Consider the following 27399-nt stretch of genomic DNA (forward strand, 5'->3'; position numbering starts at 1 on the left):
GAAGAAATTCATTTGCTGTTTTTTCTAACCCTTTCATATAATGCAGAAGCATGTAAAGAGGGAAGTTTAATGTAGATGGGGGTGAATTGTCATGCAGGTGGAGCTCAGCACATTTTAGGCAAGAATGATTGTGTGAATTTAAAAAAAACTATCACTTAACATTATCTTATATTCAGCAACAACTAATACTCTCCTTGTTTTTATGCTGTTGTTGAGTTGAGGAAAGAAAAGGCTGCAGAACTACATATACTTTCTCACACTGCTGTCTGTGTAACTGTTTTGTAATCCTTGTCAAATTGACAATGTAACAGCTGTTGATAACTGGAGCAGACTCCCGGGCTCTTGTCAGTGTCACTGTTGGCTCCCTGTCACTGGAGCGTGACCCCTTCAGTTGTCCCGTGTTGATGAGGTCATCGCTCAGCTGTTCGGGGTCTCTGCAGTACCAGAGGGCTGCCTGTCACTCCTGTGTGTGTGTGTGTGTGTGACACTGACGCTGGTCAGTGCTCAGTAACTCGTGCCAGAGGGAGTCCTGAAAACCAGACAGCACAAGACCATGACTGTGCCACCATACAGAGATTATTTATACCAGGAAAAAAAACAGGATGTGCTTTTTCTAAGGCAGAGCAAGAGAGTTCACGGCCTGGGCTTTGTGTTGAAAGTGCCCTTTGTTGGATGTTTGACATGAAATTTTAGATAACTTCCTAAAAATAAAGTAAAAATTGTTTTATAAGCGCACAAACTGTTATGAAACTGTAAAAACTGAAATTACAGATGAAAGAGTTTACTCAGTTTGCTTCTTATATCTGACCATCAGTCTAAAACCCAAAGATCTTCATTTTGCTGTCATATATGAGAAAGAAAAGCGGCAAATCCTCATATTTGAGAAGCTGGAATCATTGGGTGTCGGGTATTTTTCCTTGGAAAAATTGTTAAAATAGTGCGTGATTAATTCTCTGCTCTAATTCAGTCGAGCTAGATAGTGTGAAGAGAAACAAATAGATCCAACAGAAAATTAATCATTGGATAGTTCTAGCTTCTCAAATATGGAATTTGCTGCCTTTCTTTGTTTTACAGTACATCAGTGTAAATTAAATTGAACTTAATATTAGGGAGGTTTGGACAAAAGAAGATATTTTAACAAATTATGAATGGCGTTATTTACAACTTTGAAGTTTTATGGCCTAAATTATTACGAAATAATTTAGTCATTAGTTGCTGCCTTGCTTCTTCCAAAATGTAAGATTACTCTGTAAAAAATATAGGGCAGCTGTATTGAAAAGTTTATTTTAGGGCTGCATTTAACAAACAAGTGATTCATTGTTTAGTTTCAGCAGAGTGAACAATGTCACAATCATAATTACTCAAAGTGACATCTTCATATTTGTTGTTTTGTCCATCCAACAGTCCAAAACAAGGAGCAAATCCTCATATTTGAGAAGGTGTTACTAATGAATTTTTACTTGATAAATTACTGAAACTATTAATTGGTTTTTAAAACAGGTGGCCATGCATTGACATGCACCATTTAAATGACTAATTGTTTTACTGCTTGTTTATTTCTGAATAAACTAGCTCTGGAACAAAGTTGTGAAAGTTGGACTTGACTATTTAACAGTACTGCATTTGGGGAAACTGAATGCGACAAAGTGGACATAAGTATAAACCAGAATATACAAGTTTGACATGTACAGTCACTAAACTATTTGTCTTAAGAACAGGCTGTTATTGTCATGAGTTCACCTCCCCTCCACTAAATAACAGGACTCTTATTTGGGAAGGGAAGCGCCCGGCTCCCAGCCTCACAGGATTGGAGGAGGCAGCTGTCCAATAGTGCGCCAGAGCAGTGCAGTGCTTAGTTTACACCAATAGTAGACTTTTTTTCCCCCTTATGGAGAGAGGATTGAGAAAGAGTGCACAGAGTGAGAAGAAACAGCAGTTCTGTGGCTCATACAGCCTGATCTTTGTACTGTATCCTGTCCTACAACAGCCAGCAGAGAGACGTGAAGGGGGGGAAAGTAAAAATGGAGAGAATGCTGTTGGACTGAGGTGAGTGAAGCTTGAACAACAAGGCGTTGAGGTTTTAGTAGCAGGCTTAGCCTTGTAATTCCCTCCTCTGTTTTAGCTGAATGGAGAGGGATTGACGGGAAAAGTTGCCGGAGCTGGGTGTACTGGAAAGGAAGAGCAGGGCTGTTTATTTCAAGCCTGTGTTTGCTTTAGTCGGTGAGAGTTCCAGGCATACCAAGAACAAGACGCTGTATTTAGCCAACACAGTGTGAATGTAGTGGAGTCTCCCAATGGGCTGGAAAGCTGGTTGGCTTTACAGACGCAGACATCTGACAGATTCAGGCATTTTCAACTGGATGTGTGGAGTTTGGACTTTGATTTAAGCAGCTTTGACTGATCTGTACAAAGTGAAGAAACTCAAGATATTCATTGTAGTTTGTTTTTTTTATTTCTGTCTGCAAAGTGTCTACTCAAAATCTGAAAACAGGTCAAGCTTGGTGGTTCATTTTTGTCTGTAAAAAAACAAAAAAGGTTTACCTTAGGGATGGATTTTGGACTAGAAAATATTGACATTGTCGGTTTTCCTGTTTGACCTCTTTTGGCTCTGTCTTATCCAAGCTTCGTAAACAAGAGCCTGTTTATCTGTCACAAGCTTTCCATGTTTTAGTTTTATCAAATCTCACCAGGCCAGTGTGTTTGAAAAAGACAGGGCTTTTGCTAAGTTATACATATAAAGCAAGACATCAGTGTTAGTTTTTAATTTTGAAGTTCACAATGCCACCTTCTATTTTTTGTTTGTTTCGCATAGTTGGATCTCGCATAGTTTTGGGATGACTTAAACCATCCCTTGCCTAAATGATTATCACTCACGCTTTTCAAACAGTGATGTGAGAAACTTCAGACGTGTTTGTACTTGCACTGTCAAATAATGGTGATTGTCAGTGGCCGAGGAAACACTTAACACTTCACCTGAGATTCAAGCTGCTGATGGGACTTCAAAACAACTTTGCACAATTCCTGTGCAATTTACCCTTTTTACATTTGTTGATATGCAACGATTAAAAAATATTATGTAGCACAAACTCTGGTTTTATAAAAACACTGAAATGAGATTTGAATGTCAACTTAAATTCTTCACTAATTCTATGTTTTCGTGGTGTCTTCTACAGAAAGAGGACAAAGATGCCCAAGCACAGAAGACGACAAAGACTCTGTGGCCCCATACTATGTTGAAACTCCCTATGGTTATCAGCTAGACCTGGATTTCCTCAAATATGTTGATGACATTGAGAGGGGCAACACCATTAAGAAGCTGAGTATCCAGAGGAAGCCCAAAGTGGCCAAACCCTGGGCAACGCCTCGGGGCAGCACTGGCGGGGGCAGCAATCAGGCTGAATGGACCTCCACAGACTCCCTGTCCTCCTCCAACAGCGACGACAAGCAGTCCCCAGTCTTCTTCAGCTCCAGGCCCCAGGTTGCTGCTCCGCTGACCCCCACCCTCTCCAGGGCAACCTGTGAAGTCCCCTTGCAACAGTCATACTCAAATACATCAGAGCCAAAACAGCTCCTCCCCCCACCTTCACCCAGGTTCGCCCCTCGTCACAACCCCCAAGTGGAGAAGACCCTAATGGAGACTCGTCGTCGACTCGAACAGGAGCGTCTGCTCATGCAGCCACACAGCGAGCCCCCAGTGCCCCGCCGTCGTCTCGCCAGCTTCGGCGGCATGGGTTCCAGCAGCTCGTCTTCTTACTCAGGCTCAATGGCCCCAAGCCAGATCTCCCCCAGCACCCATCAGCCTCTGCCCATCAATGGTCACCTCCCCAATGGAGAGTATAACCCTTACTACCCGCCATCCATGGGCAGCTCCATCCGCCACAGCCCCATGAGTTCTGGCATGACCACGCCAGTGACTAACGTCAGCCCGTTACATCTGCAACATATTCGAGAGCAGATGGTTGTGGCCCTCAAGAGGCTGAAAGAGTTAGAGGAGCAGGTGAAAACCATTCCCATCTTACAGGTTAAGATTGCTGTTCTGCAGGAGGAAAAAAGACAGTTGGCCGCTCAGTCCAAAAATCAAGGTCCTGGTGGTTTTCGCAAGCGCTCCTACAGCGTAGGCAGTGCTGACCAAATGGAGAACCCAGGCCCCATCCAAAAAGAAGCAGAGCTGCACATCATGGAGCCTGAAGCCCAGGAACAGAACGCTCAGCGGCTGGAGGAGTTCAGGCGTCTGGCAGCTGAGGTCCAAGCTCTGGAGAAGACGACCCAGGACAGTAACGGACTTGGAACTCAGCCTAATAACCTCACACAAAACGAAGCCCACCAGAAGTCCATTGGTGTAGTTACTGATGAAAACATGAACAACCTTCCTCTCTCTCAGAGGAAGTTGACAGAAGAACATTGTTTCCGGGATGTAGGAGTCACGACGGAGCGTCAGGAAACTCACAGTGCTGCGGTTGGCGTGAACGAGGCCATGCTGGGCATGACCACTGAAGCTGAGAAAGAGATTGAGCTACAGCAACAGACCATTGAAGCACTGAAGGAGAAGATCTACCGCTTGGAAGTACAGCTGAAAGAAACTACTCACCAAATGGAAATGGGCAAGCTAAAGCTGGAGCTCCAAGCAGCTGGTGGGTCAAACAAGAAAAAAACAGACAAAGGTTTGATGGCCAGGCCTGAGATGTACAACGCCTGCGTGGAGGCCAAAGTCCAGATGCGCAGCCAGGGAGTGGGTGACCATCTGGAATTCAGCCAAGCTAACACAACTGAAACTATAGAGACCCACACTATAGGAGTGTCCTGTCAACCCAATGTGCAGAGCATTGCTATTGGCCCAGATATCCCAATGGACCAGTGGGTGGTGCATGAGCGTGTGGAGGTAAATGACCAGTGTGTAGGGAGACAGGTGGAGACATGCAACCAGCAGGTAGGCATAGAGCTGAATGTTTGTGAGGTGGGAGTTAACACAGAGGAGTCAGTGGACAGCTTGGCCCTCTGCAAACCCATGACGGAGTTGAGTAAGGAGTCAAGATCAATTGGCTGCGGAGATTGTTCAGTGGATGTGATCGTTAGTCCTATCAAGACACTGGTGTCGCAAGGAACTGACCCAGATCTTGTGAGCAAAGTGGACTCTGCTGTCATGGTTGCTCCTGAGTCAGCAACTCAGCAGACCAATACTGAGACAGAAGTTGTGAGCAAGTCCACCAACACAGAAACAGCTGTCCTGATAGACTCTTTCACTGAAATGGTGTTTAACACGTGTGAAAAGCACACCAACACAACTGTCATTGAAACAAGGACGGTTGCTGCTGGGGAAGGACTCGTCAAAGACGTTCACTCAACAGCAAAGATGCGCTCGATTGCTGTTGGAACCACCACAGATGTGGAGTCATTCCTTGGCAAATCAAGCTCTACTAAAACCAAAGAATGTGGGGTGGGACCTGTTAGCATTAATGAGAACTTTTTGGTTGGCTTAAAAACCAGGAATATAGCATGCGGGCCCTCCCAACCAGCTGAATTTGTCGCATGCAGCAGCGAGGAGACTGTGGAGACTAAGACTAAGGTTGCACCACTGCAAGCTGAAGCCCAGGGCGGCGCCGGACTGGACCACTACATTGAGAGGGTGCAGAAGCTGTTACAGGAGCAACAGATGCTGCTGGCAGAGAACTACAGCGAGCTTGCAGAGGCCTTCGGTCAGCCCCAGTCCCAGTTTGGATCCATCAACAGTCAGCTGGTCAGCACGCTCTCATCCATCAACTCGGTCATGAAGTACGGAAGTGCTGAGGACATCTTCAAGCTACAGTCAGACTCTCTGGACTCAAACAAAGGTGAGAGGTTTACCACAACCAGCACTGAGCAGGCTAATGGTTACACATTAACACAACGGCTCCACAAGTGTTGCAAAAACACACAGATCTTGTGGTGATTGGCTGAAAGTCATGCCAGGCAATTTTAGCATAGTTTCAAGGGCAGACACAGAAAATGTACACAAAAACACACACACACACATACACACATAATTGTAGCTGGCAAACAGGCTGTCATGTATTTAGTGCCTCAGGGGGCCAATGAGTAGAGAATTTGATTTATTTTCTTTTTTCTCTTTCATGATTTATTACTCATTAGATTAAATTTGCTCCATATGCATGTCTCTCATTACCACTTAAGGAAAATGGTCGGCACTTATTTAGCACTTTTCAGCTTTAACAGACTTTACTCTTTGCCCCCTCATTCACTTTCACGCACACACACACACACAATATAAGTGTGTTGCTCAAGGACACTTAGACATGTGGGGTTTTATCTTTATAGGTAACACAATAAGTTAAAACCCTTCAGGAAATGACATCAAAATAATAAAACAATCTCACCACAAAGTCCCTTTTTTAATAGCCGCTCTGGAGCTTTTGATTGTGTCTTTTTTGGCAGATGGTAGTTTGCTGAATTGTTATGGAATTGTAGATTTTCAAATGTCCATTTTTCTCCAAAGACTTCTTGTGTATGTTATCTATGAAGTCCAAGATGAAGAATGAGTTTTCACTCTGAACTTACAAGAATTATTCTTATATCAATATTAAAACATAAGATATTTTTGTGTTGTCCTTTACAGTTGCAACAATTAATTAGAAGTATTAGTAGATCAACAAAAAATGAATTGGCAATTGATGATTGATTGATAGTAAACTAAATATCTTTGTGTTGTGGACTGTTAGTTGGGACAGAAGAAGACATGTGAGGACATCACCAAAAAAAAAATTGACATATTAATCAATAATAAAAATAATTAATTGCTGTCCTATTGTCCTTATTAGCTTCCCAAAATATATTTTAATTGAATTTATGAATCTGTAGAATAATTTCATTATATTTCACAGGCCTGCATTGACATAATATCGCTTTCTTCAACTGAAACAACAGCTAACATAAGGTGCAGTTTGTGCAGCACTGTTATAGGAGCTGGTCTGGAGTGTGGGGTTGTTGGTAGAGCGTTCACCCACAGTCTAAAGAGAATCCTGATAGGATCAGACAGGCCAAAGTTATCTCTGACCCTGAAAAATGCAGCGGGGGCTTTGGACACAAACCAACAATGAGCTCATTTCTTTTGGGAGCCAGTAACGTCGCACCAATCGGCCACTTGTTATTTTTGCCCGCCGCCCTCCCTTCACTAACACCTCACTGTTGATGCTGATTCATGGCTCCTTCTGAGTTACATAACCTGCATTCATGCCGGCTGGCAGATTAATGCAGGCTGATTGTCTGTGTCTTGTGTGCAGGCTGTGTTTCTGGTCAGTTGCTGGCCTCTTTAGGAATGTAGAATGACCAACCAGCTGTTGTTCCCGTTCAAGGAGCTAATTTCAGTGTCATCATCACAGCACTGGACGTAATGAGCTAAGTGGGAACAGCTGTGTAGAAGTTTATTAAAGTGTCTCTAAAGATGCTGATAGTCATGGTCGGAGTTGCAATAACATCAGAAGTGTAGAGTGTAAGCAACCTTTTCCAAGTCAAATTTCTCCCTTTTTTCATCACTTATTTGAGGTTGTTTTGTTTCAAGAAGGTAAGTATGAGGAGAAATTAAAGTTAAAAGCACACTGTGGAACTTGGTTTTGTGTAGATTCACTTTTCTTACCAAATTTTATGGCGTGCATATCGTTTGTTAGGCATTTCCTATATTTATATTTCCTACAGTTTGTACATATTTACTCATAAAAGCAGATTTGATACCTGCATTGTTTACGTTTTGTTCCTCTTTTATTGGTGTATTACTGCCACCAACTGTCAAAAACCAAAATCTTTCATTTGATAGACATCAGCAGTCTTTGACGTAGATGCTAATTTTATTTACCGACGCATCGGGGGAAGTAGGATTTATCAGGTCGAGACTGGGTGTTAAAACTTAAGCTATTTACCCACTGAGTTCAGAGGACAAATCTTTGCAGAATGCAAGTTATTCAGCTCACCTCCTCCTCTTTTGGCATGCACGTCTGTCTTTGTGCTTTCTGAAGAACAAAAGTTTCAAACAAAGCATCATCTGTAGCGGCCAGAAACTCCACAGGCTACTCTTTTATGTCCCAAAACCTACCCGTGCATTTGGATGCTGACTCTTGTCTTTCACTCCTTCTTTTCAGAGAGCAGTCAGCTCTGCTCCCAGTCGCTCTCTGTTCTGACACAGTTGGAGAGGACTTCATCAGGCCTGACACAAGGGGATAAAGCTGCCAACACACCTGCACAGCAGCAGCAGCAGATCAGCGCAGCCGAGCAGAAGAGCCGAATGGACCTGCAGATGTCTACAGCGCTGCATGGTACTGGCCGCCTTCACCGACCTGCCTTAAAACACGCAACGCCGCCTCACATGTTGTTGCTGGAAATTAAACATGCACACTTTAGAATTTAAGCTTGTGATATCCTGTTTTGAGGAATTTCTAGTGACCACATTTGGCTCTGACACAGAAGCTCATTACCAATCTCTGATTTTAGATCGCCTGATTGCCTGATTGCCTTTAGCCTTTTGATTTTGGTCCTTTCTTCATTGAATCGAGTGAATCATAGGAATTTGGATCCTTTTTATACATTGTCTCCCTCACTTTAGAGGGCAGAGATCAGTTGGACAATACAATTAAATATATCCACCAATATTTGGACCTGCAGACATCAACAGACACTTACCTGGTGATGGTAAATGGGCTGCATTTATATAGCGCCTTTCTAACCTTCAAACCACTCAAAGTGCTTTACTACATGCCAACATTCTCACACACACACATACACACCTTCGGCAGCAGTTTGGGGTTCAGTATCCTGCTTCGACATGCAGACTGGAGGAGTCAGGAATCAAACCGCCGATCTTCCGATTGGTGAGCGGCCCGCTGTACCTCTGAGCCACAGCTGCCCCCCCCTTGATGCTTTAAAAGGCCCTAAAAAAAAAAAGCTCCAGGTTGCCTTGTCTGTCTGTTAGGAATCATTATCCTGCTGCATTATCCTGAGGGGTCTGTAGAAAAACATTCTCCTAATAAACACCTTCAAAGCATGAATGTCGGCACTTTAATCTTAAAGTCTTTGTTTCATTTTAAATCTCAGCATAGAGGCAAAAAATGAAGATCTCGTGACTGCACGGTCGACTACGTTAGAGTGTAAATTTGATGCTTTTGCAAAAAGGCAGTGTTGGTTATCTGACCAGATGTTTAGGCTGTGGTTAACTAACTAAAGACATCGTCCCATACCTGGTGAAGTGATCATCTCACAGTTTATTTAGAAAAAGTTGCAGCTGTTTGCTATTTTTGCTGCAGGAGTTAAGGCCCTACACTACTGTACGGCGGCCAAAAGGTGCACAACCTCACCTGAATATCCTGTATAGATTTCACATTTAGCACATCAGCATCAGCCTGGATCCCCCCCCCCTCCCCCCCATCCCCTACCCGACGAGCTGCCTCACGCTGCTGACGCTCCCACCTGTCAAAACACGGGAGACGTTCTGAACGACTCTGTTGCTACTGAGTGTGCACAAGCCAGTGTATACACATGCAACTGCGTTACATGAGCACATACACTCTCACACTCTCTCCGTTGTCGCCTGGAGCAGTAAAAGAGGCCCCTCCGCTGGGGCAAGTCTTGGCAGATGTGCTGAGTGTTCTGGCTCTCGGCTGGTATTTTGGTTTTCAAGGCCTGTACTTAAAATGACTGAGATACTTCAGGGTTTGGGGCAACTTCCAATGCCTTGCTGACAGATTGCTTTGGAAAGAACATGAGACGGACACTTAATGGCTACTTTCCTCCCCGCCAAAGCTCTTGATCATGTCAGAGAACTTCAGTGGACCATTCAGGCGTTATCAGTTATTTGTAATGAACTGACCAGTCTTGTTAGAAGTGTTTGAGGAGTTTGATAAAGAGAATTTCAAACATGGATTTACTTCGGTTTAGCACTTTGAAAAGTTTGCATCATAAATTTGGGAATGCTGTATTTTACATGAATGTAAATGTGATGTTTCCAGGAAAAAAGTATTTAATTTGCCACTAATTATAGGAAAAAGCACACAACTTCAGACAGACTTTAATTGAGACACTTCTAGTTAATTAAGTCCAGTTAATTGCTGGTGTAACCTAGTTTTTAGTCAGTGCACAGCAGTTCAGCTGAACATGCAAAGATTTGAAATTGAGCCACAGAAAATGTACAATTCAACATATTTTTATATTTAATTGTATTTAAGTGAAGCCTTTTTTCAACAAAATATCTCTTGAAATCAACAACTGCTTATTAACTCACTAAAACGAAACTCAGATAACAATCTCAGAACTTTCTATTTTCACAATATTTCCTCGTTCTTTCTGTGGAACCTCATGGGAAATTACAGACTTGTAAAATTAAGAGTTCCTGTAAAATACCTGGAAATATTCACACTCTCTGTACCTACTGGCGGTCCCAGACCGGAGGTTTAGCCCGTTCATCCAGAGGCAGGATCGTTTAAAACTTGTCATTCTGCCACTTTCAGTAAAACGGGAGTCAAACAGAGACGTTCTTGTTCGGTGTCGTTCTGCTGTGCTGTCCCACACGGCCACAAGAACAATGCCTCCAACTGACTCATCGGATTCTGAGAAAAAAGATCTTATAGAAAATATTTTTTCATTCAGTCTCAACCAAGAATCTTTTATTATTTGACCGATTTGAAAACCAGCCAGGCCGCACTTTATCACGCCACTAAGACCACCAGAAATCTTGGAATGTCATTTCCCCCAAGTTTCAGTAAGTCATCACATTTATATGACATACTAGTTTTGTCATTTTCATGGTTTTATGGTAAAAAAAAACATGAGAGACAATATTTTCAAATTCTTAAAGGGACTAATTTATTGACAACAGAGTTTAAGAAGGACATTTATAACTGGAAATGTCACAAAAAGAACAACTTAACTTTATCATCCATAAACTCTCGATAAATATGACTTTTTTTTGCTGTGATGTCGACACCATGTGATCAGCTACAGCGATGTCTCTCATTTTAATTACTCTGTTGTGTTCACTTTCATCTGTTTAGGGCAGCCGTGCAGTCAGAGCACCCTGAAATCCATCATGAAGAAGAAAGATGGCCGACCCGACTCGAACGGTACCAAGAAGAACCTGCAGTTCGTCGGGGTCAACGGAGGGTGAGTCGGAAAACGTGTTCGCATGCCCTCCAGTTTGAACTTGAATGAATGAATAATGTTTCAATGACTTATTGTTCACCGCTAATATAAACTAAGAAGTCTGACAGATGTTTAGAGAGGTGTTTTTGTTGTGTTTTGGTGTTTCCCAGACCTTTTTGTTACCGTATGAACACCTTGAACCTTCAATTTACTCAACCTTTGTCACCCCCTTCTGGTCCAGGTACGAGACTACATCGAGTGACGACTCCAGCTCGGAGGACAGCAGCTCATCTGGGTCGGATGAAGAGGAGGAGGAGGAGGAGGTGGAGGTGAAGGAGTACGGAGGAAAGGAGGGATACAAGAACGTGGAGGGAAAGAACACCGGGGAGGAGATCCAGCCTGAGGGAGCAGAGGATGTTGATAAGAAGGACGAAGAGGAAAGTTCAGAGAAGCAGGAGACGAGAGAGAGGTGAAAAAAATACTTTATTATTAAAAAAATCCAGAACCAGCTGAGGGAATGTGTTTAATTTTAGTGATTTTTGTTTTTTTCATGATTCTGAATGATCCTTTGTGACTAATGGATTCAAATGTTGAATTATTTATTGTCAGTTTTGAGTATTTATTATAGATATAAAATATATTTTCTCTTACTGAAATAGTTCCCAACATGGTCAGGACCTCTATAAGGGGTCACAAGACCAATCTGACAGTCCCTAGATGATGAACAGAACAGGATCTGAAAAAACATATTTCTGCTACACAACATTATGTTTAACTTTTCAGACTTTGATTTATTTTCTTGTGAATTACTAGATAATTTCACCTCTTTTTTCCCCACTTTCTTTTTTTATTCTGAAGCAACGAAACAGACAAATGTCACACTGCTGTACTGGCATGAATACATGTACACAAATCAAATACACAAAACAAACAACAATAAGAAACCCCAACCACACATTCACAGGGAAAATTCTTGGTGAGCAAAATAATGTCAGGCCGCTCACAACCAAAATACTTTAACCTCTCAAAATGATTCAAGTAAAAACATTGTTGAACTGGTCACATCCAGTAAACAAATGCAACCTGTGACAAGGAGCAGAAAGAGTTGGGAACCATTGTCTTACTGGGGCTCTGTTCTGTTTTCGAAGAACTGGGCCACACTAAAGGTTTATAGGCAGGTTAAGGACCAGCATGCACCTGGGACAGTCTGGTTTGGTTTTTTTTACCCAAGCAAGAGAGTCAGCAGAGGTCATGCTTCCTTTGTTTGCTTGCTTACAAAATGATAAATAAATCACAAGAGTAATGTTATCAGATGCTACAGTGGTGAAACCCTTATCAGAACAAATTATATGCAACAGGAGAGACAGAAGTAAATAGTATGTTTAAAATAATAACTTTGAATTGTCTGGACTCTCTCTGCAGGTATGAGCTCAGTGAGAAGATGACGGCCGCGTGCAACGTTCTCAAAACTCACCTCGGTGACCCGAAGGCTGTGAGCAGTAAAGATCTGGTGAGAGTTTGTTCAATTTCTGCTCTTATCACACTGTACTGTGTGCTTTGTATTTTTGTAATCTGCATCATGCTGCTTGAATCAGGAGAACACCAGGTCATAGACATCTCATACAGTTTGACAGCTGACTGGTATTTATGATTATTTCTTTAGTGAAAAGCTTTTATCACCAAACCATCTTTGTGTTTAGTTTCATCCTGTAGTCACATGTAGTTACTGGTCGATGCTGGTGTTTTAATATTTTTATTGCAAACCAGCTCACAAGATTTTATATTTCTGTTCTGTGTTGTGTGAAATAACCCGACTTTTTCTTTTTCTTTTCTCACATTTAAGAAGGAAAATGTTGTTGTTTGTATAATCAGAGTATCTGCAGGTCTTGGAAAGTCTTAAAAAGGCCTTAAAAGGTTTTTTTAAAAGCAAACACTGTCACTACTGCTACATATAATAGCAAGGAAGCTAATTGTCACATAATGGACAACTGTCAGTTTTAGCAAAAACTCAAAATGAACTTAAATTAATTATTAATTTTTATTAATTAATAATCCATCCAACTATTTTCTGAAGCTTGGTCCAAGTTGCATTAATCTAACTCATTATATCATTAGGAAATATTGTTATATACTGCTGGGCAGCACTGAAAACTACGTAATATAATAATAAATCATTCTCTTCCATATCGTCTCTACTGGTTTCCATCATACTTTCCTACTTTGATCAGTATGATGGTGAAACAGGTGTTACGTTGTATTCTATGTTGTTTTTCTTAAAGTCTTGAATTTAACTTTGTGGACCTGCAGAAACTCTGATAACACTCAGATATGATTTATGACACAGTTCAGCAGCGTGCATTCCTGTCTGCCATGTTGTCTTTTTGATACCACTAGTGGACACCAAGGTCTCAAATGTTCTAACTCACCACAAAGTTCCTTTTTAAAGGTCAAATATTTAGTTTATTTCAGCATTTCCTGATTTAGATTTTGCACATCTGCATCTCTGATACTGTGTTCAATCACTAACGAGTCCCCGTCCTGCCTCTGCAGAGAGCCTGCATGAACACCATTCAGCACGAGTGGTTCCGCGTGTCCAGCCAGAAGGCGGCGTTGGCGGCCATGGTGGAGGACTACCTGGGGTCCTTCGGGGGCATCTCGCCGGCCGTACTGCGCCACATCGTCAACATGGCCGACGGCAACGGCAACACGGCGCTGCACTACAGCGTGTCGCACTCCAACTTCCAGGTGGTGAAGAAGCTGCTGGATGCAGGTGAGGGCAGCGGGACGAAAGACGGAAAACAAGTTGACATGAATTGAATTTTCCAACACTTTCTAAAACCTCTCACTCTTTTTGGCTGGAGATTGAAAGTTGACACAGGAAACAGAAATTAACAAAACAGTCTCGCCACTAAAAATATAAAAAGTTTACAAGTATTCCAATCTTTATGTGACCATAAAGCAGGGCTGAATGTTATGACTGACTTATTTCCTGTTCATGTTGACTCGGAGAAAGGACTTAAAAGGAGTCTCTGTCGTCCAGTGCTTTTAAAATGTCTCAAGGCTTTCCTAAATCATCAAAACACCCGAGATTATGTTAGTTTTGATTAAAACACAGCCAAGTTTTCATTTTAGTCCCGTAGCTGCTTCAACAGGCCACCAAAAACCGTTGTGTTCCTGATCTCCTCATCTAACATGCAGCCTGTTCCCCTCTCGCCAACTACTTGTCATCCTTATTTTCCTCTTGAAGAGGTCGGGTTATGTAAGTGCACTGATTGCGTCTCTGCTGTATTTGGCTGCTCCTTCCTCACAAATCCACAGCGATCCGCGGCCAGTCGTTACAATTTTAGTCAAAACTGGCACCCCTTCCTCTCAAATCTGAAACATACAGACGTCATACACATGCTGCCAAAATTAGGCAACTTAGTGGTAAGTGTCCATAAATCTGCTAAGAAGTCATAGAAAAAAGACATTCCTTATAACTGAAGTCTTTCTTCCTAATCCTAATTTTAGCGACATTATTATATTTCCTCTTTACATTAATGATTAGCATTATGGGAAGTAAAAATAAGAAAAGAAAAACAATGGAATTGATTAAAATCCATTAATATCGGCTTGTTTGAGTTGGAAAACTGACAGTCTGATCTATTTATTCAGATACAGATGTTGTACAGATGTGTTGAAAACCTGCAGACATACAGGCAAAAACTCAAATTGCATTTAAAGGAAATTGTCTTATAACATTCATCAACATGCAAAATGATGAGTAATCCAACTTATACAGGAAAAAACAACAATATATAGCACATCTGCCTCTCAGACAAGTAGTGACTCTGACTCTGATGCAGCGTGGGAAGATCGGCCATGCTGCAGAAATGTATAGTTGAACTGCTAAGCTGCAACAAAAAAAGACAAGTTGGTAAAACTCAAGTCGGCAAGACTTCTGTCTTATAAATTGTTGAAGATTTGATGTCTGTAAAACATTAAAAACACAGAATTTTTTTTATTTATTTCATCTTTATTTAACAAGCTTTGTTCCACCAAGATCAAAGATCTTTTTTTACAAGGGAGACCCGGCCAAGAATAGCAGCAACACAACGTTACAGCAGTAAATTAACATAAAAAAGCACAATAAAACAATCAAATCAAACATTTGCACACTGATAACCTGAACTCAGTAATGTCATCATAGCTTTAAAATGTTTGGAAGTTTAAGATCAGTCTGTAGATTGTTGTAGCTGCAGAAAACCTAAAATGTGTTTGTGTCAACTTCACAACACAGAAACCAAACAGGAAGAGAAGATTTTATTTTTGTTTTGGCATGTGGATATCTTTCCACATCACATCCACTCCTCCTTCATACGTCCACGCAGCGACCTCTCTGAAGGCTCAATAGACTGTGATGAGGTCCCGGCCACTCGCTGCTCTAAAAGCCTTTTGTCTCGTCGGCCTTTTGTGTCCTTGTGCTGTGTGACAGCCTATCCACCCCCCTGTTCCCATTGTAGCCTTTGTCCTCCCGCCGTCCCAGTTCCTTACACCTCTCCTCCCCTCGCTGGCCGGGGCAGCCACCCTCAACACTCGCCTCCCTTCCATCCGGGCTCCGATATCGTCGTGTCTTCGCGAGTCTAAAGGATGAGTCCTTCAGGATTCAGACAATGCAGCCCCGTCACAGGACTCTGTGTAGTTTTGTCAGGGAGGAGATGTGATTGACTGAAGCATCACAGGCCCGACACAAGTCCTTGTACGTTATTGTGTCGTTGAATGACAGCCGGCGACAAGTCAATCACAGGCGGCCAGTTGGAGCGTACGAGGGTTTGATTCCCACCAAGACCACCCGTGCTGAAAAAGTATTCCCTCAGGCTCCTTCTGAAGTGCTTTACATATGGTGTGTGTGTGTGTGTGTTGCAGATGTGTGTAACGTGAACCAGCAGAACAAGGCGGGATACACACCCATCATGCTCGCAGCGCTGGCGGCCGTAGAGACGCCCAAGGACATGCGCATTGTGGAGGAGCTCTTCAGCAAGGGCGACGTCAACGCCCGGGCCAGTCAGGTCAGTGGCTAGGGTGTCAGAGGTCAAAGGTCAAAAAGGCAGCGGCAGGGCACCAACCAGAAATCACACATGGTTTAGGTTTCAATGAGCAGGGACGTGATGATGAGTCGAGAACATCTGGTTAGATTTTAAGCAGAATAAAGAAAACAGTTTTATTTAACACATTTGACTCTAACATAAAAATGTTATTAAAAGGGTCTTTTTATGATTCATTCAGAAATATGCAAAACTAGATTATGCACAAGAGAGTCCCGTGAAATCGTGAATGCAAAATGATTCATTAGAAAGTTTACATGTATACCTTAAAGCCATTTAGAAAATCTGGCTCCACCTAGTGGTGAAGGAAGGTAACTACTTGGATTTTTGAACGTTCCAGTAGATTGACTTCATTTACCAGAGTTTGTGTAACAGTGTAGACATTTTAGTTGGAAAAATCTTCTTGCAAAATATTCAGCTCTCATTAATGAGCTCAGTTGGTGATATTTAGGAGAAAGTTTTGTATTTGTTCAGTTTTGTATTTCTGATCGTGGAGTTTCAAAGAGTAAATCTGTGGCTTTTCAATCAGTGTGTATGTGAGACAATACTTACTGCTAGAAACAATCATTTGTGATTTTAGAAAGGAAAAAATAATGTATGATTTATGGTTGCAGTTAATGATCATTTTCATTATCAAGTATCTATTGATTATGTATCACAACATCCCAGTGCCCAGGTTGATATCTTAAAATTTCTTCCTACAGTATGTTCAACCAACAGGCCCAAAGATGGACAATTATAATTCAGCAAACTTAATATATTTGTGTTTTGTTAGTTATAGTTCTTAATCATCAATCATCATTAACTCAAGCAGTTGGTTCATTGTTTGTATCAATATGTTTGCTATAAAGTTTATTCTCAGCGCTGCTTTAACCCAAGTTCTTGATGTAATTTATAATATAAACAGATATAATAAGAACAGGCAGCAAGTTTTGAATGTCAAACAGAGAGATTGATTATGGTCTTTCATTAAAGATAGATAAATATTTATTGTCTCAAAGGGGAAATTAGTTTCCACAGTAAATTATCTGTTGTAACGTTTATAGTTTGTTTGACCTGCTCGTTCAAAATTTAACACACATCTCAGGAGAAGCTGCCTCTAAAGTTTAAAGATAGTATTTGTTTGTCTAATCTAATCCTAATCTTAACCCATCAAATAATTAACCCCAAACAAACCACATGAAGTAAACGTTTCTGTCGTCCCTGCGCTGCGTCAGGCTGGTCAGACGGGGCTGATGCTGGCGGTCAGTCACGGCAGGATGGACATGGTTCGGGCCCTGCTGGCTTTCGGGGCCGACGTCAACATCCAGGACGACGAGGGATCGACGGCGCTGATGTGCGCCAGCGAACACGGCCACGTCGAGATCGTCAAACTGCTGCTGGCCCAACCCGGCTGTGACGCCACGCTCAGCGACAGCGTGAGTATAACGCATGAAGTAAACACGGCTGAGATGAGTAGCGAGAAAAACACTGCGTCGGTTTTACAATGAGATCGTTTTAAAAATCTGTTTTTGTGTATTCTGCACTTTGTGTCTCTAACTCTAAAATAATATATAGAAATATAGAAAGTAGAGTCTGTGTAACTGTTTATAAGTCTATAAAACAACTAGAAGAAGTCATAGATGATGACTTAAGCATAAATATTTCACAGGTTTTTTTGTACATGTGTTCATGTGTTATACATACTTTACATGTTGTACATATTTAACTGTAGTTGTGATATACATATAGACTAATCTACAAGTATTTTTCAGATCATTACGAAGTCTGAAAACAAATTATTTCTGCAAATGTTAAAGCCTTAAATTGTTTTTTTGTTTTTTCATTCACTTTACAAGGGTTTGACATAGTTTGCTGCTAATTAAAAACTAAAATTTCATTCTTTAATTAACTCAAAATGAGGATTGTAATGGTCATATTTTTAATATAGTGGGTTTTTAATCTGGATAGTGAGTAGTGATGGAGGATTTAATAGTAATAGTGAATATGGTTGTACAGCGGATCTGCTTTAATTGTTCCTAAATTTAGTTAAACCCAGAATATGCAAGAGAAATCTTTACACTTCTACTTAAGTCTTAATAATTGCAGATACATTGTGGTAACATATTTAGAATTTTGGGAGGGTTTTTTTTTTGCAATCTGTGTATCTTTGTTTTGATTTCTTTTCTATTTGTCTTTTAATCCTTGTCTCGTTCCTTCCTTCAGGATGAGAGTAATGCTCTGTCCATAGCTCTGGAAGCAGGACACAAGGACATTGCAGTTCTGCTTTATGCACACGTCAACTTCTCCAAAGCCCAGTCACCGGTACGTCCTCGTTATCCTCTACGTTTAAACGACCCTGTGCTCCTAGTTTCATGTTTGTTTACACGTTGACTGCTAAATGATCCATCCTCACCCGCTGTTTGTGTGCGTCTGTATCGTAGGGGACCCCTCGACTCGGCAGAAAGACGTCACCGAGTCCCACTCGGAGGGGCATGTTTGATTAGAGGCCCCCCCCCCCGCCTCTGCCCACAAACCCTGTGCTGCTATTGGTTCACGCTGAGCGATGCCTTACCCACAGCTGGATGAGGGACTTCATCCCAGGCACCAACTAACCAACCAACCAATGAGATTTCTGGATGTTTTTTTTTTTTTTTTTTAATGCACACTTGCCTCCATGACAAGCCCAAAGTGCCCTTTGAATATGAATGTAACCAGCTGGTGCCTCCAGTCCCTTCACATTCAAATATCTCAAGCCGTCAGCAAACCACCGGAGTTCAGACCAACATGCACACTTATCAACTAATAAATGCCATTTTTCCTTGTTTTCTTTTAAGTTTTTCTCTTTTTTTTGCAATTTGACAACCTTTTTTTTATTTCTAAAGCTCAATGTTGATCATTCAAGAGCACCAAAACACCTTCATATGTGATTTTCTTTTTTTTTTTTCGAGCGTAATACGCATCAGAGTAGACGGATGAATAATTATTCACCCACTTGTTAGAGGAAATATTTCCTGTATATATTGTTCGCCTCAAACATCCCGGTCTCACACATACGTGCACCCAGCTCTACAGTACATGTACAACTCATGTGGACGAATGCATCAATGAATAAACGTGACCTAGACTGGAGAAATTGTACTTTTATACAAATCCTTTGTATCTATTTAAAAAGAAGAATCACAGTATTTTGAATATTTCCTATTACTACTTAACAATCCATGAAGTTATATATTTATCAAAGTATAGTTTTTAATGCAGATATTTGTATTTCATTGTACATACAGTGGTCGTTAGAGTCTAGTTATTCTCTTTTTTTTTTTGTCTTGTGTCCAGTTTCTTTCTGTCTCCAATGTGTAATATAAACTGTCTGTCCTCTAGTAAGCATCAAGGTACTGACTTTCATCTTCAAATGAGAATTGAAGTGCCTGAGACTTTGCCATATTACAATAAACATCAATTAAAGAATATAAATCAGGGTGTCTTGTCTTCATTATAGAGGCATATTCAAATCTAAACAGACCTCACATGAAGCATCGTGGCCTCGAAGCACATTGAACTGAATTTAAATTTGGTCAGCAAGACAGTGTTTCTGCAGTTTTAGGTGTTTTATGTGACCTTCTTATCTGTGCTGTGACTGTTTTTTCCTATACCTGCTCAGCAAAAAATGGTTTAATTACATGGTTTCACTCCAAAATATGTTTTTTCTAAAGTCCATCATTTAAAAAGAATCTACAGTCATGCTAGCAGCTCTGTGAGGCTCGGCTATAGCATTTAGCTCAAAGTGCTACTGTGCTTTACGTTAGCATGCTAACATACTGATGCTTGATGCTAGGCAGGTATAATGTTTACCATCTTATTTTAGCATATTGGCATGCTAATAAACCAAAATATTGGACAAATTAAGGTTTGACTTGAAGCTGATGAAGGGTAAGAGGATCATAACAGTTTCAGTTCATCCTTCGATCTTCAATAGATGTTCAAACATTTCACTCATAATGACAAATTTAAACCTGATGATGGCGCAAGAGCAAAAGTCAAAGGATCTCCCTGTCTATATAAAATTTGTGCTATTCTATAGTAGATGTTGGGATAAGTGAAAGTGGCTGGACCAAAGTGATGGACAGACTGACAGGCCAGAATGGTAAAAAAAATTACACAAATGATATCTTTGTAAATCAATTTGTGGTCAAAAAAACTAATAAAAAAAGACTTTTTAAATATCTTTTAAGTCAATGTGTAAAACATCAAATGAAGGAGGAGAGAGTCAAACATTCATTTCTCTGCAGTCTTTTTATTCATACATCTACAAATCAATGTTTTGGCACATGTTGCCTTCATGATTGAGATCTGATCTGAGACGACTCATCGTTTCAGAACAAAGCTTCAAAATTCACCCACTTTGGCTGCGTTCAGACAGGAAGTAAATTAACTGTGTCGACTGCTCATCACATTAATACCGTACATGAGTATCTCCAGTATTTATGTGGAAATGTGATGAATCGTGATTGTTGAACCAAAAATAAACTATCAACAGATTGGATTCTCTCTATTTTAGACATATGAAGGTTTTTCTCCGACATGATTAGGAAATTAGTTTTGTCACTGTGATTTGAGTTTGGTGAAGGAGTTTCTGGAAGTCAAGAATCTCACAGCTGAGTCAGTCTGAGTCAGGTTAACGGAGCTCGCCGTCTTCTGATTGGAGGGTTTCCTGAGTGATGGAGAGAGCGACAGCTGTGATATACATCATGAACACACCTGAAAAGTTGTTTGTTATCTTATAGTTTAATTCCAAAACATTGAAAGTAACATTATTGCAAAATGAGTTACACTGATTTTGTTATTTTTCAGTCCCTGATAGCTTCTTATGCAAACTGGATCCTCTATAAATGTATATATTGTAAATGATGAGTTTTAAATGATAATTATTTCTACAAAACACACATTTTTGTAAACTAATCCTTAATTGAACAGCATTATTGGCTGAATTTTGAGATCCTGACAAACCTGTACAGAGGCAGGTGGGTGCTGCTGGGTCCAGCTCCTGTTCTGGTGAGTATGTGTTTGTGTTTCAGAGCGGGACGGGGAACAAGGCCCAGATCGCCCGGCCTGTAGCGGGCCAGCTGGAACTGGAACCTCAAAGCTGGATTCAGGGTTCCTGCTCTGTGACACAAGAAACAGGCTCCAAGTAGTACTCAGTCTGGTACTGAAGGTAGTTTTACTATGTCTGCAAAAATTCAATTCTTTCAATTTTGCCCAAGAACATAACTGTAGTGTTTCAGTAATAAGCTGCACTTGCAACAACTGGGAATTTTTTTCTCGGTTATAATTGGGGTCCCCTAATTAAATATATTTAAACATGCCGGCAAGCACATAAAAATCTCTCAGTTTTAATATCAATGGATAATATAGTATCACAATGTGGTGCACAATGCAAATGGAGGAGCCACTCACAGTTGTATGCACACCAACACACACGAGTCACACAAAAAACAGATATAATCCAGTTAGAGAGTGACTGATTCTACCGGGCTGCTGCAGGGTCAGAGGTCTGCAGCTCAGTCACTTACTCGTTCTCAGCGGTGGAGCCGGTGAGGGACGAGTCATTTCCCAGCGGGGCGGGTCTGTCCAGGACCAGCAGGAGCTTCTTCATCAGCTGCTTCCACTGGACGACAGAGTCCACCTCTGAGTCCTGCTCTGTTTGCGCTTCCTGCAAGAGACGACATGAAAGCCGAAGTCATCGATATATTTTTCTGAGGCTCAAACAACCTCATTGGAAGTTTTTCTGATTCTGATAATAATAAATGGTAAATTGCTTTAATTGTTAAGTAGATTATGAGCCTACATAATTGTGGTGTAAACCTTACGCTCTGCCACGCTCTAATTACCTTTGGAGAAATTAAAAATGTCTTTATGATGCACTGTCATAAGGTTGCTCTCAGTAATATATAATCAATAAAGATCAATCAGCAAGATCAGCAAAATGATTTCAATTTCAATTCACATTGAACTTCAAAAAAAACATGTAAATGATAATTTTTTATGTTTCTTATATGAGGCCATGATGCCGCTGGCTGTTCTGTGTTATATTGGTTTGATGATTACTTGCGCAAGCATTAATGAGCTTATCAGTTCAGCTGCTCTGGATGAGACGGCTCATGATGTGTAGAATTAATCAGCCTGATCACGTCACAGCACTTAGAATGGATATATTGAACAGACGTGTGAAGTGAAGTTATTTACATTCATGACTGCAGAAGGTCAGCTGGGTTTTAATTTTGCTTACTTAACCCTCCTGTTGTCTTCCCGTCAACTTTTGTCCTCCAGGGTCAACTTTGACTCGGGAAAATTCAATGAAAGTAGTGATCATTACTTTCACTTGTAAAGTGTGTGGTATGGAACCATCCATGTGATTTTCAGACAATTAGATGAAAGAAATCCATATTTCTGATATAAAAACATTTGAAAACGGGTCAAATTTGACCCCGAAGACAACAGGATGGTTAACAGGTCAGCAAGGCGAATTAGCTATACTTGAGACATGTTGGTAAAAATATTTAACCTGCCCATTTTTACATTACAGATGAACTAACGATGTCTAAAAGCAGATGTTTGTGTATTAGTTTAAAAGAATTTCAACTTGGTTTTTTGACAAATAAATAAAGATGTGTATTGATTTGCTGACTGGTGTGTTTTCCTGTCGTAATGTGGATTTTTACTTTTAGAGCTGACACCTCTTCTGTTGTTGCTGAAGCCTCCTTTTGTTAAACTGTTTGTTTGTCTCCTACAAATAATAATAATTTTGCTCCACAGTTTGGCTTAAATTTGTGTTAAATAAGTTAAAATGAACATGAACAAGTAGTTTGTGATGTTCCTCATGTGGGAGGGGTTGAGGGGGGGTTAACGTCAGGACTGTTGTTTTACCATCAGGGCTTGTCTGAGAGTGACGGCAGCTTCCTGCATGACGCTCTTCATCCTGTTCCTCCTCCTCCTTTCATCCTGCAGCTCCGCCTCCAGCCGACTCACCTCAGCTCTGTTTTTACTGCACTGCTCAGACACTGAGGTGTGGTCCCGTCTGAAAACAGAACAGTGACAGTGACACCAGTGTAAACCTGTGGGGGTATAGCTCAGTGGTAGAGCATTTGACTGCAGATCAAGAGGTCTCCGGTTCAAATCCGGATGCCCCCTGACTCAGCTTTATGCATCACTTCCCATTTACGAGGCCTCCACTGCATCTGGTCTACTTTCAGTATTCTCTGTGAGGCCTGTTGGTGCAGTCTAACGCCAGTACTGCCGAGTTCAACCTTTCATTCTGTTACGTTGTCCGAATAAAATGATGGTTCATGTCATGGAAACTCAGTTTAATGTTATCTCTCTGCTGTTTGTCTTCTTTAACAGATTGTAGTTTATTGTTTAGGTGAAAAACTTACTGTAAAAACCTACAAAATGTCACTGAAACTGTTCACAACCATGTTCACATAAGTTATTCATAACCCATAATGTTGCTTGATATAATGTTTCCTAAATCAACATCATGGATTTTTTTCATTTATATGTTTTTGCTTGTCTTTGTTCTATTTTTATCTTTTAAATTCTCTTTTTCTTAATCAAAACTTACTTTCTCTATTAAGCTATGTTGATACCTTCTTCTTTATGGCTCATTTATGTTTTTGTCAGTAACTACTGGTGTTACTGGTGACTTTATTTAGTCTTTGTCTATTTTTATATATTCTTATCATTGCTCTACCTTATTGTCCTTCTATCCGACTGCCTTCTTCACAGTCTTTTTCTTCTTCTACTAATAAAAATAATGAAGCAAATTCATGTGAGAAATGAATGAGTCTACTAGAAGTAACAGTCTGAAGGCATAAAAATGTGGATAGACCTTTTTTCTTTGTATCATTAGTGTGAATTTCCGTTGTCTGTAAAGCACATTGAGGTTTTCTTGCTCATTGCTCTTAACATTAGTAAAATATGAGTAGAGTCAGTTTTATGGACAGTAGAGAAGAGTGAACTTTGACCTGAGAGCCTTCAGCTCTGCCAGGACTCCTTTGTGTTTGGTCTGAACCTGCTCGAGTTCCTGCCTGCTGTCGTTTAGCTTCACCTGCAGCTGCTGACACTTCACTGTCAGCTGCTCCACCACCTGACGGAGGGAAGACGTCCAATCAGAAAACAAGGACAAAGAAAAACATGACATATTTATTTGATGATTGATGAAAGTAATAATGATTGACAAACTGTTGTACCGATCACCTCTTAACAGAAGGAAGTCTTCCTCTCACCTTCTTACGGATGCAGCTCTCGCGGGAAATCCCGCTGAGTGTTTGCTCCAGGATGTCCACGTCCACGCTGAGCTGACTCTTCTTGCCCCGCAGCGCTGTGTTCTCCTCCACCAGGATCTGGGCCTGCTCAGACAGCTGGCTGAATCGAGTCTTCACCTCTTTGTTCTCCTGAACAGCCAACCTGGTCGTCTCCGGAACCTTCTGGTCCACCAGCTGCTGCACCTCTGCTGCCATGGCCGCCACGTGGCTCTCCATCTCCTTCTCTAACCTTTTGTCCGGGAACAGGAGAAGGGAAAGAGGGAGACGTGAACATAAAGGATATTTTAGATTATGATCTGGGCACACGTGACTTCAATTCCACTTCAATTCAAATGACTGAAATGTTATCCTTTTCCACAGCTTTCTGCCATTTATTTACAGCTATATCTATCAGTAAATCTGTCACAGTCTGTCCAAGACTCAACCTTTTCTTTTCCAGCAGTGCTTTCATCTCCAAGCTGTGGAAGGCAGCTTTGTGCTCCTCCTCCTGACTGGACAACTGTTTCTCCAGAGACTCCATGTTGGACATCAGCTGCTCCTTCTGCTTCTGAAAGTCCTCCAGATTAGCCAGCCTCACCGCTGGGAGGAGGAATGAGAAGAGAGGATAAAGCATATTACACGTATAACCCAGTTTTTGATTACATTTACATCTATGTTTTGTCATTTCGCAGACGCTTTTATCCAGAGCGACTTACAAGCAAGGCAAGACAATCAAGCTTGGTAAACTGTGGTAAAAATTCTCAAGTAGCTGAGCAAGTTGGAGCAAGTAGCACCAGACAGAAAGACATTTAATGCTTTCTGCAATGAATTGCTTTGTTCACTGTGGCTTTACTTAACCAGTGGGTTTGTTTCTGCATCCGATTTGTGTAAAATTCGACATAGAGTTTGCTAATCTGCTCAGTCAGCCATCTTGTTTGTTTTCATGGTGAGTGAATTTACTGTAGTTGCAACGTGTTGATGTTACAGCTGCAGTGAGATGGAGAAAAACCTTCTTATGTTGTTATGTTGTGTTCTTAGAGTCGTATAAATTCAGGAACAGAGTTAACTGGCTAGAAATACATGGTTTTCATAGCTCTTTATTTAAATAGTCAGTGTGCAAAAACACTGTTTACATTTTACATGTGCAGTACAGGCTTTCCAATTTGACTACTGCTGTGTGATATCGGCATTAATGTTAAAATCAAGTCCCTTCCAACATTAAGTCTCTATTTCAAGAAGGAAAACATCAAACCACAAAAGAAAAGTTACCATCCTTAAACCAAAGCTACAGCAGGAGCTAAACTTGACCCTGACTTACTCACCCAATGTCATGTTCTCCTCTGTTAGTTCATCATTACGGTCTTGAAGCTCCTGCCTCTGCTGACTGTGCTGCAGCTGCAGGGCGTCTCTGTCCTTCTCGGCAGCCTGCCGCTGACTCTCCAGGCGCTCCGACAGCTCGTCCACCTCGTCCTCCTTCTCCAGCAGGGAACGTTTCAGATACTGAGCAATGTCCTTCTTCTCCTTCTCCAGCGCACTGTACTGAGAATTTAAGTCCTTCCTCTGCTTCTCCAGTTCATCACATTTCTGCTGATATCTAAAAAACAAGGTGGGACATATATCTAGATGCAAAATGATGTATGTACAGACTTTGACTCTGGAAGGCTGTTTTCATTTTCATCTGCTGAAAGTGGAAAGTTTCTCTGTGTTCACTGAAAATCCAATTTTAAGGGTGGACCTACGAGCATTATTTGTGACACTGCAAATAGTTTGGAGCCAATTCTGGCCCAATATTCAGCTTACGCAAGTGTTAAGTGGAAACTTGAAGCCTCTAGTGCACAAACATTGAGAATGGACTTGACAGTGAAGTAGGGGACATCTTGTGTCCAGCAGTTAAATTTTGAAATGAAATATATTTGCATATTCATATAATCTGCATTTTTTTTAATGAGGGAGAAAGAGTAGATGTCATTTTAAGGATTTTAATAAGATAATTGAACTTCTTTGTGGAAAAACCATCAGACACACATTATTATTCAAAGTAGAGTATTTTGTTTACATCTGGATGGGATCTTTAACTTATATACTGGTGTAGCCTAAATAAACTTGTCAGGAAGCTACAAATGTAAACATGACAAAGCTAATTGTCGACGAAAATGACGTAAACGCTGCGTGACGTGATTTTTCTTCTCTCGCTAAGTTTAAAAAACAAGACAAAGTTATCGTCTAATTTACAAAGCACTTACTTGCATCTATATACTGTATGTTATCACATTTACATCATTCTGCGTTTAAAGGCACTAGATTTTACGTATTCTCCTAAAAAGAGAAGCGTGTCTGTTGTGTAAAAAAAAAAGCCCATAGTTACCTCTCCAACTGCTCGTTCAAATATCGGATTTGAATCAAGTATAATTCCTTCTCTCTGTCGTCAGAACTGGTTTTATCTGTGCGAGTCACTGGGCTTTCCTTTTTCTTTGTTTTCTTGTCTTCATCTTGTTTCTCGCCGCTTTTCTTATCCTTCTTTTTGGGCATTGTGTCAGAGAAAGTCAGCTAAAATTTATGCCGAGACCCAGCAGAGAAACTAAACTATGTCGTTGCTAGGCAATGCTGCCTTCAGGGACTCCTCGAAAAGTTCTCCCCGGATAGTCCGGGGTACAGCGGGATAAAATGTGATATGTGATAATGTGATCATGAGGATCAGACACGAACGCTAATCGATTTTTTTCAACAAATATACTGTAGGATTACGCAAATAAATGTTGTGGTGATTCATTGGTGTTTTTGGAGTGGTTAGTATGCTATGGTTGTTTTAATGTTACGAAATGTGGCACCTTCAAACTAGAGTAGTTAAAAAAACGAGGACAGTAAACTTTTTTAAAGGACCGATGTGAGGTTGCAGATTGCAACCAGCTCAGTGTGTTTTA

At 40.9% G+C, this 27399-nt stretch overlaps 2 protein-coding genes and 1 non-coding gene across 6 annotated transcripts in view; 2 read left to right on the forward strand and 1 right to left on the reverse strand.

Annotated features, from left to right (window-relative positions):
- Nucleotides 1–19652, forward strand: part of kank1a (KN motif and ankyrin repeat domains 1a) — a 69012-nt gene extending 49360 nt beyond the window's left edge. For all 4 annotated transcript variants that reach the window (XM_067571561.1, XM_067571590.1, XM_067571572.1 and 1 more), the window contains exons 3-12: nt 3174–5828; nt 8127–8300; nt 11028–11136; nt 11357–11584; nt 12538–12625; nt 13666–13885; nt 16021–16163; nt 17417–17617; nt 18405–18503; nt 18623–19652. In XM_067571561.1, coding sequence (XP_067427662.1) covers nt 3174–5828; nt 8127–8300; nt 11028–11136; nt 11357–11584; nt 12538–12625; nt 13666–13885; nt 16021–16163; nt 17417–17617; nt 18405–18503; nt 18623–18685 — 3980 coding nt within the window. In that variant the 3' untranslated portion in view covers nt 18686–19652. The remainder of the gene's footprint in view (nt 1–3173; nt 5829–8126; nt 8301–11027; nt 11137–11356; nt 11585–12537; nt 12626–13665; nt 13886–16020; nt 16164–17416; nt 17618–18404; nt 18504–18622) is intronic.
- Nucleotides 19653–20452: 800 nt separating this feature from the next.
- On the reverse strand, nt 20453–27091 carry LOC137168783 (cilia- and flagella-associated protein 157-like). Its single transcript, XM_067571533.1, has 9 exons — nt 26844–27091; nt 25801–26072; nt 24920–25078; nt 24461–24723; nt 24200–24321; nt 23103–23253; nt 21749–21888; nt 21186–21341; nt 20453–20889 (listed from the first exon to the last, which is right to left on the reverse strand). The coding sequence occupies exons 1-9, from the start codon at nt 27005–27007 to the stop codon at nt 20781–20783; spliced, it is 1536 nt and encodes a 511-aa protein (XP_067427634.1). The 5' UTR covers nt 27008–27091; the 3' UTR covers nt 20453–20780.
- trnac-gca (transfer RNA cysteine (anticodon GCA)) lies at nt 23295–23366 on the forward strand. The gene has a single exon. It is a non-coding gene; the product is annotated as a tRNA-Cys (tRNA).
- Nucleotides 27092–27399: the final 308 nt, after the last annotated feature.

This window comes from Thunnus thynnus, chromosome 2, assembly GCF_963924715.1.
Source record: "Thunnus thynnus chromosome 2, fThuThy2.1, whole genome shotgun sequence".
NCBI classification, from domain to species: Eukaryota; Metazoa; Chordata; class Actinopteri; order Scombriformes; family Scombridae; genus Thunnus; species Thunnus thynnus.